This window comes from Gopherus evgoodei, chromosome 18, assembly GCF_007399415.2.
Source record: "Gopherus evgoodei ecotype Sinaloan lineage chromosome 18, rGopEvg1_v1.p, whole genome shotgun sequence".
NCBI lineage: Eukaryota > Metazoa > Chordata > Testudines > Testudinidae > Gopherus > Gopherus evgoodei.
The window spans coordinates 9,147,003-9,166,240 of NC_044339.1; the positions used below are offsets into that span (position 1 = coordinate 9,147,003).

Below are 19,238 nucleotides of genomic sequence, written 5' to 3' on the forward strand. Positions count from 1 at the left end.
TTTCCCCCGCTTCCCTGCCCGTACGACAGTCAGTCCCTCTGCTTTGGGGACATGTTTGCCAGAGACCCAACTCAGACTAAGGGGAGCAACTTGCATTTTTCCTGAGCCGGTTCTCACACCACGAATTAGAGCAGCTAAAACGTCCTAGGAGATCCTCTTTCTGGTCCTTCTGCTGCTTTAGACTGCCACTTTGTGTCAGTCATTTAAATCACCACCACTCTTCTTAAGGGACCAAGCAACATCACAATACAGTAAATCCTTGGTACGGACACGATCCCCATACTGCATGCCTTGAACTCACAAGCTCTGTTGTTTCAACCAATAATCTTTTCTTACAACCATCTTACAAAGTGGTTTAATTTTAAAGGGTAATTTCAGAGCCAAGTATTTACTTTCCCATGGGCAGTAGGGTCAAATCCAGAAACTATACAGATTTTTTTTTCAACTGGTGCTTCCTACCATCACAGCCTATGCAAGATCAGAAATAACACTGAATGTAACAGTGTAATATGCAACATGTAACAGTGCAGCTGAATGCACTGAAAATCCAAATACAAAATCTTTTATTTCAACCTTACCTAACGGCTTAGCGCAAGCAACAGAAGAGGATTTAGGCCAAGTCTGCACTCAAAAGTTAAGTCGACCAGCTACGTCACTCAAGGGTGTGAGACACCCACACTTTGAGTGACATGGTTACATTGATCTAACACCAGTGTAGGCAGCACTAGGCCCACGGAAGAATTCTTTTGTCAACTAGCTACCACCTCTCGGGGAGGTGGATTAATTATAGTGACAGGAGACTGGAGTGAGTGGCTACACTGAATCAGCTACAGTGCTGCAGCCGTGTTTCAAGTTTACACTACCCCGAGGCCTAGTTCTCATGCTGCGTAAACTGGCGTGGTAGTTTATCAATGTTTTCATTTGGAGACATAGGCTCAGTCTCTCGGATACTCAGACAAGGCACACAAGTCACCAGGAGACAAAGGCAAAGCCATGAGCAAGTTCACTGCTACCTTCAAGAGGAAACGTGAAGGGATTTGTAATATAATTTTCCAGATTTAACTATCTCACAAGCGTTGTGAGCTGGAAACCAGTAGCCATTGTGGCTAGCTTGATTCCATTATTACTTCACACAGGAGACAACGAGCAGCTCTGCAAAGAGACAACACTGATCATCTTCTGGACAAGAGTAGGAACGACAACAAAATGTCCTCGACTGTATTTGTATGCAGGTTGGTCATGGCCATTCCTGGTCATTCTGCCATTGGCAACACATTGTCCAGCTTACAGAGTGACAGTGCTCATAGACAGTATTGTAATTAAAAAAAAAAATCACCCAAATCTACAGTGGTTAGAGACACAAACAAAGGTACAATGTCCTGAACAGCCTGTCAGGAGGAGGAATCGTAGCCAGCTCTATTAAGAAAACCTCTGTTCTGCTAGGATGGGTCACCAGACACCCAAGTTTCTCTCTCACACAGACACACACACAAAAACACACACACACAAAATAAGAAAGCAGAATGATTTATTTCAACCCAGGGAACCAGAAAGCTAAGCCTGTGGGATTCAGCTAAGCTGGACTCAGCCCCTCCCCTGCCAGTGCTCCACCCCCCCTCACTCTGCCCCGTCAGTACACCAAGCCCTGGCTGAAACTCAAGGCATCAGTGCATAATCTGTTAAGTCTTTGCAGCTTTCCTGACATTCATGGCTACGCCCACCATCTGATGCTGGAACAAGGCATTGGGGGTGGGATGCAGACATGTACACACACGGATAAATGATACTGGGACACCATCCATTTCAAGGAGAAAGCTCTCTGCTGAAGTGGCTGCAGAAGGCTCACCGTACAGCAGGGAAATTCAGGCCAGTCTATTGGGCTAAGTCTGGAAGCAAGGGACAGAATTTTGGTGGGAGTGAAATCATTACACCTGAGTTCTTATAAACTACTGCCCCTTCATCTTAAACTAAAAGGCCCTTAAGAAGCAGCCCTGTTCCTTCTGACCCCAGCAGATAAAGGCAGGAGGCTCGGGGGTGATTATAAACCCTGTAATCGGAACGAAAAGGGCAACTTTTTGTTCCTCTTTGGCAAACATCATGGCCGAATCTCAGGATGTGACAGAGGGCGGGAGGGAAAAAGAAGGGTGGAGAGACACATAGAGATGTTCAGAGACAGAGAGTGTAAAGCACAGATCCTGTGACAGATCCACAGACAAGAAGACACAGAAGACCTGGGCACAAAGACAACAGGAAGGTTTAGCTCTTACCCTGTAGGGCTTCTTTGGCTCGCGCTAGCTCTTGCTCTTTCTGTGCCAGTTGGAGTTTGAGCTCAGTGGCGGAGAGAACCTCTGTCGACTTGCTGCCATGTGTCTCCTCCAGATCTTTTGTTAGCATTTCCTTCATTTGTCGGAGCAGGTGAACCTCCTCCTGAAGCTGGGTCACTTCTTCTCGTAACAGCACTGGAGGAAGAGAGAACACAATTCAAGGAAGTGACTAGCTGCTCTCTTCAGCTCTGGCAGGTTTTCAGTGGCTCGGGCAGTTAGACAACAGAAACCCTGTTGGTAAAAAGAACCCAGCGCTGGCATTGCACATGCAACTCTCAAGCCCCTGTAATTCCACTGAGTAGGAACCTGTTCATCCTGCTTAGATACATGGTGCCAGAGGCACAGGTACAGTGCCATGGCAGTGAAGTCATTTTTAGTCTCCCTAGAAATGCTTCACTCTAATTTGATAAGTGAGACTGCAATCTGCACACTACAAAGCACTGAAGATATTTTGGACGGTCACCCGGGGGCTACTCAATATGTTTAAAAAGATGAATGTGGTGGACCAAATGTACCCTTGACGTCAGAAGTTTTCAGACGAGGGAGCTCCCTCCAGTAACTTGTTTCTATTCTGTTCCTTTTCCAGTTCTTAAAGCCATGACCAGAGAGAAAAATTCAGCCCTCAGAGAAGCACTAACAAAGATTTTCAAGGGTGATTTTGGGTGCCTAAATTTTTGGATGCCAGACTTATGGCAGCTTGAAAAAAAAGGGTCTGATTTTCAGAAAGGGCAGAGCACCTACCTTCTGGATATCCGACTGCTTTAAGATTTCTCAGATTCGGTACCCAAAAATCACCCAGCATTTTTTAAAATCTTGACCATTACCTCTAAATTCTGCTAATTTTTTTAAGGGTGCCACTGTTCCTTAATGATTTTTGCTGTAGCCACAATATCTAGAGAAAGCAGTTGCTCAGCCTGGTCTCAGTAAATGCTGCCTTCAACTTTCGCTCTACTCCACTGAGTTTCACTGTATCGAAGTTCAGTGTAAGCAGGTTCTGCTTATTCACCCATGTGCTCAAACTCTGCCCAAGAAATCTTAGCAAAGCTGTTTTGAGACATCTTGGGGGGACGCAGGTGGGAATCTCCTTTCATCCATGGACAAAACCCAAACTTTTAACGTTTTCAATCCTTGTTGTCTGTATCTAATTCTTCTATATTAATTACTAACCATCACTGCCCTTAGTACTATCCCTGGAAGTATGGAAGCAGAGGGCAAGGATCCCGAAACATTAAAGCAGCAACTACAAAGCAAGTCCAGAAATAGTTCTTGCGAGTTCAATTCCATTAACATTTTTTTTTTGCATATTTCATGTGCGTACAGGAAAGGAGGTTCTGATTGGCTCTAGAAAAGCAGCTGCTTCTATTGAGAACCATTTGGTGGTTAACTAAAACCCAACCAGAAGCATCTCTAAGAGTCAAGGCAACAGAGATGAAGGATCCTCCATAGGCCATTTACAAAATATGCATCTTTAAAGAGACTCATGAGAAGCCATTATTACAAACTGCTGTAAAACGATGCATTTTGGGCTGTGACGGATGCCAAATACAGCTTGTCAGAACGTTGTAGTACATCAATTGTCATAAATATTGACAGTGTGTATGCAATGAGGGAGGAGAGAGAGAGAGATCCTCATACATCAAAAGTTTAAAGTGATACACGGGAACAGATTTGTTCCTCAGCTGAATAATAGAATCCCAGACAATACTGAAGGGGGCTAGTTTCTGAACCATTATCACAGCAGTACGGAGCGAGAACAGCAAAGATGCTTACTGCTGTTTAAAAAGGATATGTAATACAAGACGGGACTCGCATCACTGCTGGTTATAGATGAAATATTCACAGACCATTGCACTCAGAAATGCATTACACTCTGCTGTTCTTAGGATCTGCTTGCCTCGCTTTCCATTATCCTCACACCTATTGGGTTTTTCCCACCCACATCTCTGAAAACATACCCTGCTGAAAGTACTGTTGCTTGTTTGGAGGGGTTATTTACTCTTCTTCTTTTTTTTTTTTTTTTTTTTTGGTAATATATATGAAGATTTCCAAACTCCAGTTTGACCCAGGTCACTCCTAGAACAGCAGCAAGAACATCAAACAGAAATCAATTAGCATATTCAAGAGCTCAGCAGAAAAATCTGCCAGCGCCGACTTCACCAATAACAATGTTCCAATGAAGAATAGTGGAGCCAGAAGTTAAAAATCTACAATCCCCTGCATTTAGGTGCCCTTCTGTGCCAGCCAAACTGGTATTTGTAGACCCGCCAGCTTTCTGTTACCATTGGACTCCTGTTGTGGAGTCTCTGATTAAAAAGGGCACTGATGTGCTGTATCTACCCTCACCACACCACCACTGTGGAAACAAGGCATGAATGGAAGATAGGCGCAGGACAAGGACAGTTGGGAGTGGGGGGAAAACGAGGGTGGGCTTTCTTTAAATAAATGGACATGGTGGGGAATGGGAAGGATGTTTAGTTTGCGGCTTCGAAGCAGTCACCCCTGGGTACTCAGGGAGAGATTATACCTGTGTTGCCTGCGTCTTTGAAAATCCATTTACCTGCCAAATCTCCCTCCTCTGCTGACAGCCGGCTCCAAGCGTGGGAGGCCGGCGCTGGCAAAGCTAGAGTAACGCTGGGCTTTTGCCGAGCCCTTCGTCTGTGCAAATCTTAGGCCAAATTCTCTGCGGCTGGAAATTAGGCCAAATTCTCTGTGAAACAGGCAGCTGGTGCAGAACCACGCTGCGCTGGGGGGAGTGCCGGTGGCCCCAGGCCTCCCAAAGCTCCCCTCAGCATTGGCTGCATCTTTGAGGGTGCAGCATGCGCTCCTTTTGCATCCAGTTAGCTGCACCTACATTACCCCTCTTTCTCCCCATGGGCCAAGCACAGGATAAGGGAAAGTGGGAGGGAGTGCGAGGACTGAAGATGCAGCTGGCCCCTGGACAGGGAGTACAAAAGGGGAAAAAAGCTGCTTCTCTCCCTCCCCGTCTGTCCCTCCTGTTCAGAGATCAGACCATCTGGCCAACAGTGTTAAAAGGATAACCCTGTGATATCAGCCTGTCAGTGATAGGTACCAACACGGCGTCATTGCTCAGCCCATCACGTCTCTAGAAAGTTGCTTTCCAGGGAGCAGAGCAACCCCGCGTTTCCAAAGGCTGTGTGATCCCTCTCTGAGGCTCCAGCTCATCTCTTCCTCTTGCTGGCCTTGAGAGTGGCAAGACAGAGAGGCACGAGTCGCTCGCAATACATGGCATCACAGGATGCTCTGATCACCGGCCCAAAACCTGGATTCCTTTGGATCTCGCAGGACAATCACCAAAATTCCTCCCAAAGCAGACATTTGTACCAAGTTAAACTGTTGGACTTTGCTGTTCAGACCCAACTTTAATCATGACATTGGAAAACCCCTGTCTAACCCAGCGTTTGACTACATTTATACTTTGCATTCACTCCTCAAAGTAAATCATAGACCCCGATAAATGCTGCCTCTGTTAGCAGCACAGAGGCAATTCGGTTTCCTCAGTGAGAGGAATGTTGAAAGTTCATATGGTTTTGAAGGGTTGATTTCAAACCACAAATATCCATTTGTTTCATACAAGAATAAAATGTGCAAGAAATATTTCAAGGGATTTTATTCAGACTACAGACTTTGGCCTTTTTACTGATCCATATTTGTAAAGAGGCAGCAAACCCAATGTAATACCGACCTTAACAAAACCTTGCAGTGCCCCTTGTGAGATGGGAATATTTACCTTTACGAATCTTTAAATTAATAAACAGAGACACAGAGAGACACTGATGGGTACCGCCCTGCAAATCTGTGGATATCTGCTTTATATCCAAAAACATGATCCACGGATTGGATTCGGAATGCAGGGCTCTACTGACCAGCTAAATAAAGCACAGAGTCGTCTTACAGAGAGTCAGTGTCTGAGTGGGATGGTGGAATCCAAGAGTCCTGTCTCTTTCTCCCCCACTGAACTACAATGTCACTATACAATGTGGAACAAGGAACCATACATGTCAATCTATCCAGCTGACAATCTATCCTCACTGACAAACTACACGCTCTGGTATCTGCATGGGGCAGGTGTATCCCAGGATGATTCACTCCTGAGGGAGTGCACTGATGACAAAAGGATCCTGCAAGAAGCACCCACTTTCACTTCTGGTCTTCCAGGCAGAACGGAGGTTGAAGGTGCCTTGTCCCACTGTGACTGATCAGACCTCCTATCCAGGCACACTTTCTGCTCAGCTCTTGCACCTGAGTTTCTGCTGACTTAACCCAGATGCAAGCCTGACTTGCTACATGTATCAAGGAGTTAAACAGAATGTCACTTCAGAAGCAACAGTCTGTCTGAACCCAGTGCCTTGGAAGCATTTTGCCTCCCAGAACAGAAGCAAGCCAAGAGGCATGTACGTAACACATGGTTTAGTCTCATCAGATGATGATGATGATGATAACACTCTTTCCATTCCACTACTATAGTTAAACATCAGCTACTAAAGTTAGACATTTTAAAATCAGCAGGGCCTGGATCACTCACATTTAAGAGTTTTCAGAGAGCTGGCCGAGGACCTCATTGGACAGTTGATGTTGATTTTCAGTAAGGCTTGGAACAATGGGGAAGTTCCAAAAGACTGAGCTTCTTGGCTGAGCTCCCAGTACCTGTAGAGTCAAACACATTGTCCGGGGTGGTTCAGGGTATAGCCCATCAATTTACCCCCTCCCTCTCCCCCCCCGTAAAAGAAAAGCGAAAAAAATCATTTCTTGACTTTTTTCAGTGTCACCCTATGTCTACTGAATGCTGCTGGTAGACGCGATGCTGCGGCAGTGAAGAGCAGTATCCGTTCCTCTTCCCTCCCCAGTGGCAGACGGTACAATATGCTTGCTATCTGCTGAGTGCTCCTGGCTGGCCTCAGGTGAGGCCGGCCGGGGAGCCTGGGTAAAAATAGGAATGACTCCCGGTCATTCCCAGTAGATGGTACAGAACGGCTGGTAACCGTCTTCATCATAGCAACTGGGGGCTGAGCTCCATCAGCCCCCTCCCTTTCATGTGTAAAGAAAAGATTCTGTACTGCCTGGACTATCATAGCAGCGGGTTGCTGGGCTCCTCTCCCCCACACCGCTTAATGTCCTGCCTGGACTAATAGCAGTTGGAGGCTGCCTCCCTCTCATTTTATCTCACTAACAAGTCAATGTTTCTTATTCCTGCATTCTTTATTACTTCATCACACAAATGGGGGGGACACTGCCATGGTAGCCCAGGAAGGTTGGGGGAGGAGGGAAGCAATGGGTGGGGTTGTTGCAGGGGCCTCCCCCGTGAATGGCATGCAGCTCATCATTTCTGCGGGATCTGACACAGAGCGGCTGTGCTCTCTGGTTCTCTAGTACACTTGCCCCATATTCTAGGCAGGACTGACTATTTTTAGATACCATAAAGGAGGGATTGACTCGGGGAGTCAGTCTCATTTTTGTCTTTGTGCCCCCGGCCGACCTCAGCCAGGGGCTCCCATGATAGCAGCAGACAATACAGAACGACTGACAATCGTCATCTCAAATGGCGCAGCAGATGGTACAGAACGACTGATAACCATCTCTGCACCATGCAAAGGCAAATGAATGCTGCTGTGTAGCACTGCAGTATCGCCTCTGTCAGCGGCATCCAGTACACATACAGTGACAGTAAAAAAAAAAAGCTGAACAGGCTCCTTAGTTGCCGTGCCATGGCCTCTGCCAGGGCAATCCAGGGAAAAAGGGCGCGAAATGATTGTCTGCTGTTGCTTTCCCGGAGGAAGGAATGACTGATGACATTTACCCAGAACCACCCGCAACAATGATTTTTGCCCCATCAGGCACTGGGATCTCAACCCAGAATTCCAAGGTGCGGGGGAGACTGCGGGAACTATGGGATAGCTATGGGATAGCTACCCACAGTGCAACGCTCCAGAAATCGACACTAGCCTTGGACCATGGACGCACACCGCTGAATTAATGTGCTCAGCGTGGCCACGTGCACTCGACTTTATTCACTGTTTTACAAAACCGGTTTATGTAAAATCGGAATAATCCCGTAGTGTAGACATACCCTAGCAGAGAAAGGTATAACACAATCGAACAGCTGGAAGCTAAAGCTAGACAAATTCAGATTTGAAATAAGGCATACATTTTTAACCGTAATTAACCAGTAGAACAATTTACCAGGATCATGGTAATGTCTCTATCACTGACAATTTTGAAATCAAGATCAGATGTTTTCCTAAAAGGTCTGCTCCAGGAATTATTTGGAGGCAGTTCTATGCCCTGTGTGATACAGGAGGTCAGACTACATGTTCACAATGGTCCCTTCTGATCTTTGAATCTGTGAAAAAGAAGAACCTCACCACTGGCTGAATCAGTGCCTGGAACACAGCAGTGTGGGATTTACTAGACACACTTCGGAGGGCAAGTATCACCTGACAACTCCTGCAGATGAAGTGGCTATTTCCCTGGCCTGAGACACAACAGAACACTTGACAGAGGCGGGCTGCACCTGAGGGCTTGCATATTTTAACAGCAGGCTTGCCAGTCTTGTGACTGACGCCTCCCGGTGTCCTTAACAACTGAACCCCAGCGCTGGGGACCTATCAACAGGGCATTAACACAGCGATTGGCAGGACTCAAGTGAGAAAGTTCGCCAGCTCCCAGATTAGTGTTAAAAAAGCCAGATCTTTTCATCTAATACCAATCCAATTACAACAGTGCAAACTCCTAAACAGAGATCTACTCAATGGGTCTGACCAGCTGCAAAGCAAAACTCCCTCCTCCCGGAGACACTGAAAGAACGTTTTGCCTGTGACACACTTCCAGGAGCAAAACTCCCAATGAGGGGGCAGATTCTGGAGTGAAACTGGAGTAACTCCAACCACCTCAGTGGACTCCCTTCCGATTTACACCAGTGTAACTCAGAGGAGAATGCTGGCCCCTGGAATTCTAAACTCCCAATTCTCATCCCACTCTGGTCTTTACAAAGTCTCACCCTTGCTGCTTTTCCACTAGCATTTAATTAAGCTGGACTATACTTGCAAATTGAGGGCATTTTATTTCCAGGGGAACTGCATGGCAAGGAGGTACTCAGTGGCACTAGGATCCTAACTCCCATTAACTAAATGCCACTTGGGCCTTTGAAAATCTCCCCCCGAACCTTTCACCTCTTGGAGACAAGGTTAAAATCTCCCCGCAGGTCAGCAGTGACAAAAGGCCATTAACATCAGATGGTTTTTGGATGGCCTGTGTGTGATGAGTTTGGCAGGTCTCCCATTCAGTCACCTCCCAGCCTGAGCACTAATTTGCAATCTTATCCGGGCGCACGCAGACGAAACCCCAGGATTGAGGTGGTCCCTCCATGGTGAGGTTTTGGCACCTGGATAGGAGGCTCACACTTATGCTGTCACTACCAATTATGTTGTGTGTATAAAGGGATGAGTCTGCAGTGCTGTTAGTGTCCCCTCCCGGCCTCTCATTCTGACCTTATAATCTGCACCTCACCTCAGTTTTTGTATTCTTTGTCCCCATGCTTGGTTAAGTCCTGGGTCCTGCAGTCCTTCCTCACCTGAAGGGACAAGTCTTTCATTGCTCTGGTGGGCTCTGCCCACCATCCTAGAAATTTAACAGGCCAGCACCTTTCAACCAGCACTACATTCACTTGGCAAAGATTAAAAAATGCCCATTGGGCTCTGTTTCAACTGAGAAATAGGCTATAGGTAGGAGCCAGTTTCTCAGGCCTTAGGTTGCTTCATGTGACATCACTTCTCCCCCTTCGTTATGCCCGTGTAACCCACTGTTCTGGACACAGGTCACCCTCTGCGCCTGATCCGCAGAGGAAACAAGCATGCTACAGTTCCCGCCTGGGAGACTCAGCCCATTAGCTCCCGCTGTAGAGGCTCATGAAATCCTCAGTTCAATCCCCAATTGCTAGGGGTGACAGACCAAAATTTTACGGTTGCTCAACTAGACCTGAAATTTATAAACACCCTTTGTGGCCGTAACACCACACTACTGTCCTGCTACGTAGCAGGCTGCAAGTAATTAGCCAGAAGCAAACTACCTGCTACCCGACAGCGAGTCAGATCTGCCATCACGACATATTTTTAGTCTGAAAACGCCAGTTCTCAGTGCGAGAGACACAACAGCGTACACGACAGTGCAGGTGCAGGTACGCATCACATACAGATACACTGAAATGTTTGCTCAATGGCTGTCCTTGGAGTCTCACTGGCAAGTACTGTACTCGTATCCCCCGCCTTGGTTCCTGCACCAAATGAGACAGGCAATGCACTAATAGGACAAGGCAATGTAGCAATCAGGAAACTCACAGCGAGTCACGATACCATTCATCTCTACAAGGGGGTGGCTTGTTAAAACAGGACCCACATCCCAGTGAGCGGCGGCGTCCTCGGGACCTGAGGGCGCCAGGCACTTTGCAGGAGGTACTCAGCACTTTGCAGGATTGGAATCATATAGAGTGGATGAAACCTGATTGTGTGCGTGCTGCTTTCCTCTCTCAAATGCAGAGGTACCAAACACTCATGCCCCTATCTGGTGGAAATACTGCCCCATCCACCTTTAATATAGCTGGCCCAGGTACCAGTGCAGTGAAGCCACAGAAGAACCAGCTTCCACACAGGCTATAAAAGCCTGCCCAGAACCCTGGGTGCTTACTTGGGCGCTAGCCCATGTGGAAGCCTGTGGTGCCCTGGCTTCATTGCTACAGGTACTTGTATTAGCTAGATTAAAACTAGCTTGGATACATCTACATGTGCTGCAATCACTCCCCCACCCCTACCCCTCCACTGCAGGAGTGTTATGACATTGCAGTGCAGCACCACACAGGCACAAGACCTACAGGTCAAACCTAACAAGGTGGCATGCACCTAGACAGAGCTCTGCCACCACAAGAGTGAAGCGCAAACCCTGCTAACAAACCCCCCTGGATCTTGAACAGGTAGCTGCATCGGTGTCTGGCGTCAAACGCTCTTCAAAGCCACGTGAGAAACAGCATCTGCCACTCTTCAGAAATGAGCATGGCCAGAGCAAAACTTCTCACAATTTCCACCACCCTCCAAAAAGTCCTAAATTCCCATGCCACTGTTACCAGCAGCATATGGCCAGTATTTTAAATCCAGGACACCTCGGTTCCCTTTATGCTTGGCATACTGGGATACAGGAGCTTGCTGAGCCTCATCTAAGGGCCATTAAAGTCAGTAGACTCACACTGACTTTGAATCACGCACATGTGTAAAAGAGTTAAAGAATTACGAAATACATTAGTTTGTTTCTTCCTTCCATTTAAACAAAAACGTTTGGGAAACCAACTGATATCAAGCACAACTGGCTGGAAATATTTAGGCTTTGTTCCTGAAAACTATATGGTGTTTACTGAAAATGCAGTTACAAAGTTCAGCATGTGGCATTTCAGATGGGGACAGGGTAAAGACCGTCTTAGAGGAAACAAGGCGGCCTCTGTGCCTGGCTCTTGGTGCAATCTGTTCTGGAAACAAAATGTTTGTCCTTGCTAGAAGCAATTTTAAGAGCTCCGGAGATAGAAGGTTGGGATGATCTGACATAGGTAGAGGTGACTCCACCTGAGGCAGAGGAATTATGCTAACCTTCAATTTATTATTTGTACTGTGGTGGCTTCTACAGACCCTAACTGAAGTCAGGGCCCCACTGTGGGAGGTGCCATACAAACAACTAGTGAGACAGTCACAAAATGTTTATAGTCTTCGAGACAAGAGAGATGAAGGGGAAAGGAAAGGAAACAGAAGCAATTAAGGGTAAGTCTTGCTTCAGGTCATCCAAGTTCAGTGCCCAAGGCAGGAACAGAAGCCAGGTCACCTGACTCCCAGTCCAGTACCCTACTCACTAGAATCAGACCATGCTGGCTTGGATTTGGTAGCAAAATTTTTAAGAGGGGCTTGCTCCCAAGAGTCCTCTCCAGCACATCCTTCCTAATCCCACAAGGACCTTCTTCACATTTCATTTCTTTGTGTCTGATGCTACCCACCTCATCAACTACGCACTGTTTGCCCAAAGCGTGGGGCATAACACACATAGCCTGTCAAGGTACCGTGGGGCCTCAGCTACCAGAAGACAAAGAGAGATGACACACTTCTTATAGCAGACAGGCCTGTCATTGTCTTCTCATCAGTTAAGGCAATTTTTTATAAGCCACACGTCTTTGGATTTTTAAAAGGAGTAATTACAATAGGATATACAAAAGGAGAGAGAAAAATAGGAGGCATCCAACCATGGAAATGCACAGGGAATGCCTAAGGAAATATACAACATATATTATCAGAGGGGTAGCGTGTTAGTCTGGATCTGTAAAAGCAGCAAAGAGTCCTGTGGCACCTTATAGACTAACAGAAGTATTGGAGCATGAGCTTTCGCAGGTGAATGCCCACTTCATCAGATGCATCTGATGAAGTGGGTATTCACCCGCGAAAGTTCATGCTCCAATATGTCTGTTAGTCTATAAGGTGCCTCAGGACTCTTTGCTGCTTTAACATATATTATACTTCTCTAGATACATCTATGATGTCTCATAGAGGTTTCCCGATTTCACTGAAAGAGTTGATGGTTCCTTTGATTTTGGACTTGTCTACATGGGGAAATTGACTGGACTAATTAGTCTGCTATAACTATGCCAGTCGATTTCTCCATGTAGACAAGTCCTTTGGTTTTGTCGTCTCCCCCACCTCCATACCCCCATTAATTTTAGAGATGTATCTATGAAACTGATTCTAATTAAACTGTTCAGTAAATGATCATTTCAAGGTATCTCACCAAATTGCACTGGCCTTTTTCGCTGGATGTCAGTTATAAAGAATGCTGATAGTCATGTATTTTTATTTTAAACCTGTGCAGCTGGACTGGGAAAGAAGATTTGACTTTAGGGTGACTACCAATGATAAAGGATCCCAGTGGTGCAGAGCATGATTAATTATTGGCATTACTGTAAAACCTAGAGGCACCAAGACGAGGATGCCATTATGCTGGGTGATGTACACACACACACACACACAGAGTAAGAAACAATCCCTGACTCAAAGAATTCACAGCCTAAGCAGACAAGACAGACAAAGTCGAGGAGGGGAAAGAAGGACAGGAAGGGGAAGTGACTTGCCCAAGGTCATACCCAAGATCAGTGTCGGAGTCAGGGATAGAACTCAGGTTTCACAACTCTGAATCCAGTGCTGTATTGACCAGCCTAAACTCTCAACGTTGGAGCCAAAAATCACAATCTATATTACAGACACAAAACACGTGTTAAAAAAAAATACTGAAATATTTTGTATACCAGACAAAAATTATCCAGCTCAGCATCCATATTACCCATGTATTGTGGAGTCTTTGTTCTCAACTCTAAATATGCTTTTTGTTCAAAAAGCACTCTCTATCCCACATGATTCTGTTTCTGCTTACTCTCCCAATGCACCTTTCAGCACAGAGTCGCTCGCATACGTGGATGGGCTGCATATCAATCATCTTCCTGAGCCTCAATAAAGCTTTAGTTTCTAAAAACGTTGTAGGCCAGATGGTTTCATACAAAGTGTTTGAGACTAGAAACACAGCTATGCACAATCAACTCGGGGCCGGGAAGAACCAAGGCTGTGGCTTGGTGTAGACTTAAAAGAACAGACAATAAAAAGGATGGAAATTAAAAAAACTCTGGAACTAAAATTAGATTCTTATTTCCAAGCTAAAGTTTTTCCTTTCCCCACTCACTGGAAGCTTAAGTAGAAGGATATTTGCTCTGCAGAAAACCGCATGTAATATTGATATACACATCTGTAATTATTACATTTTTTATATGCTTGAATCTCTTTGCATTCAAGGCTTGTTTGGAAACGCACTTGAGTGATCTAAAAAAAACCCCAAACCTCCCTTCTTTGTTTCTGGCAGGCATCTCAGGTCAGGAGGGACACCAGTAATTCTACAGCAGCAGGTTTCTAGAGCTCAAGATGACAGTCAAGCAGCTGGTTTCTGGAAGTTCCTGGCTCTGATTGCTGATAGAGAGGAGGAGAGGCTCCCAGATGGAGGTGGGTGGAAGAGATACTAGGGGCTGTCACTCAGGGAGGTGACAGCAAACTGGCATGCATCTGCAGCAATTCGTTCAAAAAGAGGAGGAGACGGCAGGCCTGCCTTTGCCAGGGCAGCTGGAGAAATTGCAGCGGAGGAACCCGTGGGGCACACAGCCCAGATTCTTAACACCCTGTTCACTGAAGCGTAACTTGGAGTGTTGTGTGTACTGCATGATCAAAACCCAAGAAGCCAAACTCGGTGCTGAGACACGGGCCACAGAACTTTAAAGAGGGCTACACCTTCCCTTGCCCAGTGTTGCTCCGTGACCACCACTGCAGGTTTGGTGAAGAGCTCTATGGAGATAGAAGGGAAAAATGTTGACCAACCAATATATTTTTGGGCCTTACAAAGTGGTTTAGTTAAAAGCTGGGGTGCAGGGTTGGGCTGGATCCTCAATATCGCCACTTCCCCATCCCTAATTTATAAAGCACGTTCCATGGGTCTGGGGAGGCGCGTGTGTGAAGAAGTATTTGTGTCAGAGGTATCCTTATGGTCTTTTGAAAGGGCACCATCTTCTGGGTCCTGTGAGTGAAGGAGGCTAGAGAGAGACGCTGAGACAGAATTTAGAGTTTCTCTGAGGCAGACACTGAATCTAGTTTCATTCATTACATTGCTAATGTTAAATAAAAGCCTCCCGCTGAAACCGCAGACTCTGTGATCTCAGGAATATTTTGTCCCAAAGCAACAGCCCAGAAATGTTGTGAGGAGAGGATATTTCAAATCAGGATCCAAATTCTGCAGTTAGAGTTCATTTGCAAAAAAGTTACATTTCTAGCTTTTATCTAAAACTTACAATTACTCTCTTCTCCCTCCCTACAGACACACCCTGACTCTGATTCCAGCATGGTCAAAGCTCCAACCATGATGGAGGCAGAAATCCTGGCATCTGCCCCTTTTTTTATTTGTTCCCAACTTCTAAAAAGAGCTGCTAGGTAAACAAATTGTTTTAAGAATAAGTTTTCCATTAGTCCATAAACTCTTGGAATGAGTGCCACCGACTCAGCACAAGGAAATGTAACAGGGACAGAAGATGACAGAGTTGCCATTCAGTGTTTCTGACAAGCACCATGGTTCAAACACTGGCAGAACAGCTCAAAACACATCTTTGATACCCAGCACCCAGCAACCTGTTTTCAGTGGACCCGTTTCACAGAAAGATCTATACAGTAACTCCTCACTTAACGTTCTCCCGGTTAACGTTGTTTCGTTATGATGTCACTGATCTATTAGGGAACATACTCCTTTAAAGTTGTGCAATGTTTGCTTTGTTTTGAACTTGTTTTGCGGGTGGGGGCTTGGAACTAGGGTGGGCCAGCAGCCCCCCATTAGCTCCCCTCCACACACCCCAGTGCCTCCCACTCGCCGGTGTACCCGCAGATGACCTCTCGAGGTCCCTTCCAGTCCTGGAGTCTATGAGTCTATGAGATCAGCGCCTTCCTCTTCTCCCCCATATGAGTTAGAGAATGGCAATGTAGACCCCTAGGAGCTATCCAGGCCAGAGAGATATTTCTGGTACCTCCAGAAACCTCCTGGTTCAGGGTTTAAGCCAATCTATTCAGTCAGCCTGGAAATATGACAGCAGGAAGGGCAATTGGGAAGGGAAACTGGACAAAAAAGGGAGAGGGAGGAAGGAATGTGACCTGAATTTTTTCAAAACTGAGTTCCTGGGTATGAGATGATCTGAGCAGGGAGATGGAGAATCTCTATGAGAGGAAGATGAAGAGGAAGAAGAGATGAATGAGAAAGGAAAAATAGAGTTCCATTGACAAGAAATGAGACCACAGCCCTATTTTGATGATGATAATCCTTATATGGCTCTCAGGCACCACAGTGATGAACAGGATAGACAGGATCAGACCTGTGGTCCATCTAATCCAGTATCCTGTCTCTGGCAGTGGCCAGCATCAGCTGCTTCAGAGGAACTTACAAATAACTCCCCCCAAGAGCAGATGTGGCATAATCTGTCCCTCCATTAAGGTCTGATCCTAGCCCTGAATAGACTGGCTTAAACCCTGAACCAGGAGGTTTTATACGCCTTCCAAGCTTTTTTTTTAACATTAACTTTTATACCGCTGGATGTACTTGCCAGCCATAAAAAAGATCTCTTCTCTGCTTGAATGTTGCTAAATTCTTGGCCTCAGTGACAGAGGTGGGTAGATAGATTGGATGGGTGTGCCAGTCATCATTATTTACAATATGGAGAACAAGAGAAAAAATATGCCAGCAAAGACCCACTAAAGATTTAGTTGTCAATCTCTCTGAAGTAGTGGTTCTCAACCCGCAGCCTGCGGGCTGCATGTCACCCAGCTGTGTGTTAAAAAAAAAAGTGTCAAAATTTGCTGTTTTGGGCTGGCAGGGGGTGGGACAGGGGGCTGATGAGTGCCATAGTGGGTGGGAGAGTGGGTCTGTGGGTAGGTTTTTGGGGGGAGGGTGCGCTCTGGGCAGTGAGGGATTGTGGGGCACTAGGAACTAGGGGTTTGCCGGGGTTCTGCAGCACCCCCAGGTTTTAGGTAGGGCTCTGCTCCTGGCACCCCTTTGCAGGTCCTGGTTGCTGGCCTGTGCCAGATGCTCTGCTCCTGGCCCAGTGCTGGGAGGCGCAGCTGCCCGTCCACACCCCGCCCGGCGGCACTCAAATCTGGGTCTGGCTGCCGCCTGTTCCTAGGGTCCAGCTGCCCAGCCCGTGCCCAGGGCTGCTCCTGGCCCCTCTCTGGGTGGGGGCGCTGGGCATAGGGGACTGTGGGCAGTTGGAAGGCGAGGGGCGCTGTTGTTTTCAACCTGTGGCCTACAATGATAAACAGGTTGAGAACCACTGTTCTAAAACATCTTGAAAGTTAGTTTCACTTTGTACAGCACACATGCTGCTTTAGTACTTCAACTTTTGAGGGAAATATACTGAGAAGAGGTGGGAGGAGAGAAGAGGGGGCACATTGGATTATTCTCCATCCCAAATGAGCAGCTGCTTCAGGAAGACAAAATGTTTTGCATACTTCAAATGTTTCCCTTACAAAAATTGGCAAAGACAGGCTCTGTAAATTATTTAGCAATAAAATCACTAACTAGGAACAGTCGAGCTTTGGACTGGGGATTTCATTAAAGTCCAAAGTGCTCTTTGAATTCCTAGAAAAAGCACCATAAACGAGTGTCCAAGGGCACCGTGACAGCTTGTGATATCCTGCCAATGCAATGTTACAGTTTCTCAGGGGTGTGAATTCAGCTCCTAAATTCCAGCATTTGGGATCACTCAAGGGGACACAAGTAGCAGGCATCCATATCCAAACATGCTGCAATCAAAGCTGTCATCTGGAAGTCGATCCCTGGGTATGAGCCATGGGGAAAACAACTTGTTTCTAGTGAATTTTCCCACACTACAGTTACTGACAAATTTCCAGCAAAGAGGCTAGATACATTGAGAAGAACAAATTCAGTCATCAGCCATTTTGAAAATGCGCAAATATATTTAAGGCCAAATATTTCAGGGCCAAACTTAGACCAGATAATATATTTTATAATGTCTTGGGTGAATTTAAGGCCTGACCCAATATCCAGTGAAGCCAGTGGAAGTTTCTCCCATTTACCTCAATAGGCATTCAGTGCTCATTAATGAGAGGGACTTTGAGATGGTTTACATACAAACTTGCACCTATTTAATTAACTAAATTGGTTTCCTAAAAGTTGATTTGTTACCAAATTCAGTGGTTCTCAAACTTTTGTATTGGTGACCCCTTTTGCACAGCAAGCCTGTGTGTGTGACCCCCTCATCCTTATAAATTAAAACCACATTTTTTTTTATTGAATACTATTATAATGCTGGAGCCAAAGGGGGGTTTGGGAATGGAGGCTGACAGCTCATGACCTCCACGTAATAATATCACGACCCGCTGAGGAGTCATGATCCCCAACTTGAGAACTCCTGAGCTAAATTGACTTCAGCCACTTTCATTCCGAAAGGCGCGTCCACACACAGACAGCTAAAGCATCAGTTTGAATTCACACTTTTTAAACGTTAGCATAAGCGTATGTGGAGACCATTCCATGTATGGTAGGTCTGGCTAGAGTCAACCGAATACAGTCAGGGGCTGTATAAGTTTCCTCACCAACAACTCTGCTAGGGAACCTCCTCCCTGAACTGCAACAGACATTGTTATTCTGGTGTCTGTTCCCCTACCTGCTCCCTTCAACACTGACAATCCTACAATCAGCTTTTCCATCACAAATAACCAACAATGATGGAAACATAGTGGAGAAAACACCCTTAAAATACAGACCTTTTCCGCTGGTAACAACTATGATGCAATTCCTTTTATTTTTGCAACAGCTGGTAATTATATGAGGTACTTAGGACAAGAGCTATTCTTAGTTATTCCTTGGAAAATGATTGATTAGAGCACACAAAACAAACCCAGGAGAACCAGATCTCATTACTACAGAAGCGGTTCTCCAAGCCACATATTATTTCTCCTGTACCACAGAGAAATATTTCTCCAAACTTTGGCATTTCTGTGGCAGACCCCAAGGGTGTTCAGTTGGGGAAAATAGCTTTCATTCCCAGCTAAAATTAGAGATGGGCTCTGTGACAACACACTGCCCTTTTAAGAGGAGGAAAAGCTGGGGGAAAAATATAAAATAAGAGTTACCAGAGTGAAGTCAGTCTGGGCCAGTGTTTGGTGAAGGAAAGACCTGAGGTGACTCGTAAGCCAAGAAATCCAGGCTTGGAGGTACCTATGGGTTATGCCTGCATTTTGTATGTGTTTCTTTCCCTCACTGTTTGATTTGGCCCTGTATCCCAGGGGC

At 46.0% G+C, this 19,238-nt stretch overlaps 1 protein-coding gene across 6 annotated transcripts in view; it reads right to left on the bottom strand.

Annotated features, from left to right (window-relative positions):
- KAZN (kazrin, periplakin interacting protein) overlaps positions 1-19,238 on the bottom strand; it is a 719,120-nt gene that overhangs the window by 151,698 nt on the left and 548,184 nt on the right. For all 6 annotated transcript variants that reach the window (XM_030537473.1, XM_030537471.1, XM_030537474.1 and 3 more), the window contains one exon: positions 2,268-2,459. In XM_030537473.1, coding sequence (XP_030393333.1) covers positions 2,268-2,459 — 192 coding nt within the window. The remainder of the gene's footprint in view (positions 1-2,267; positions 2,460-19,238) is intronic.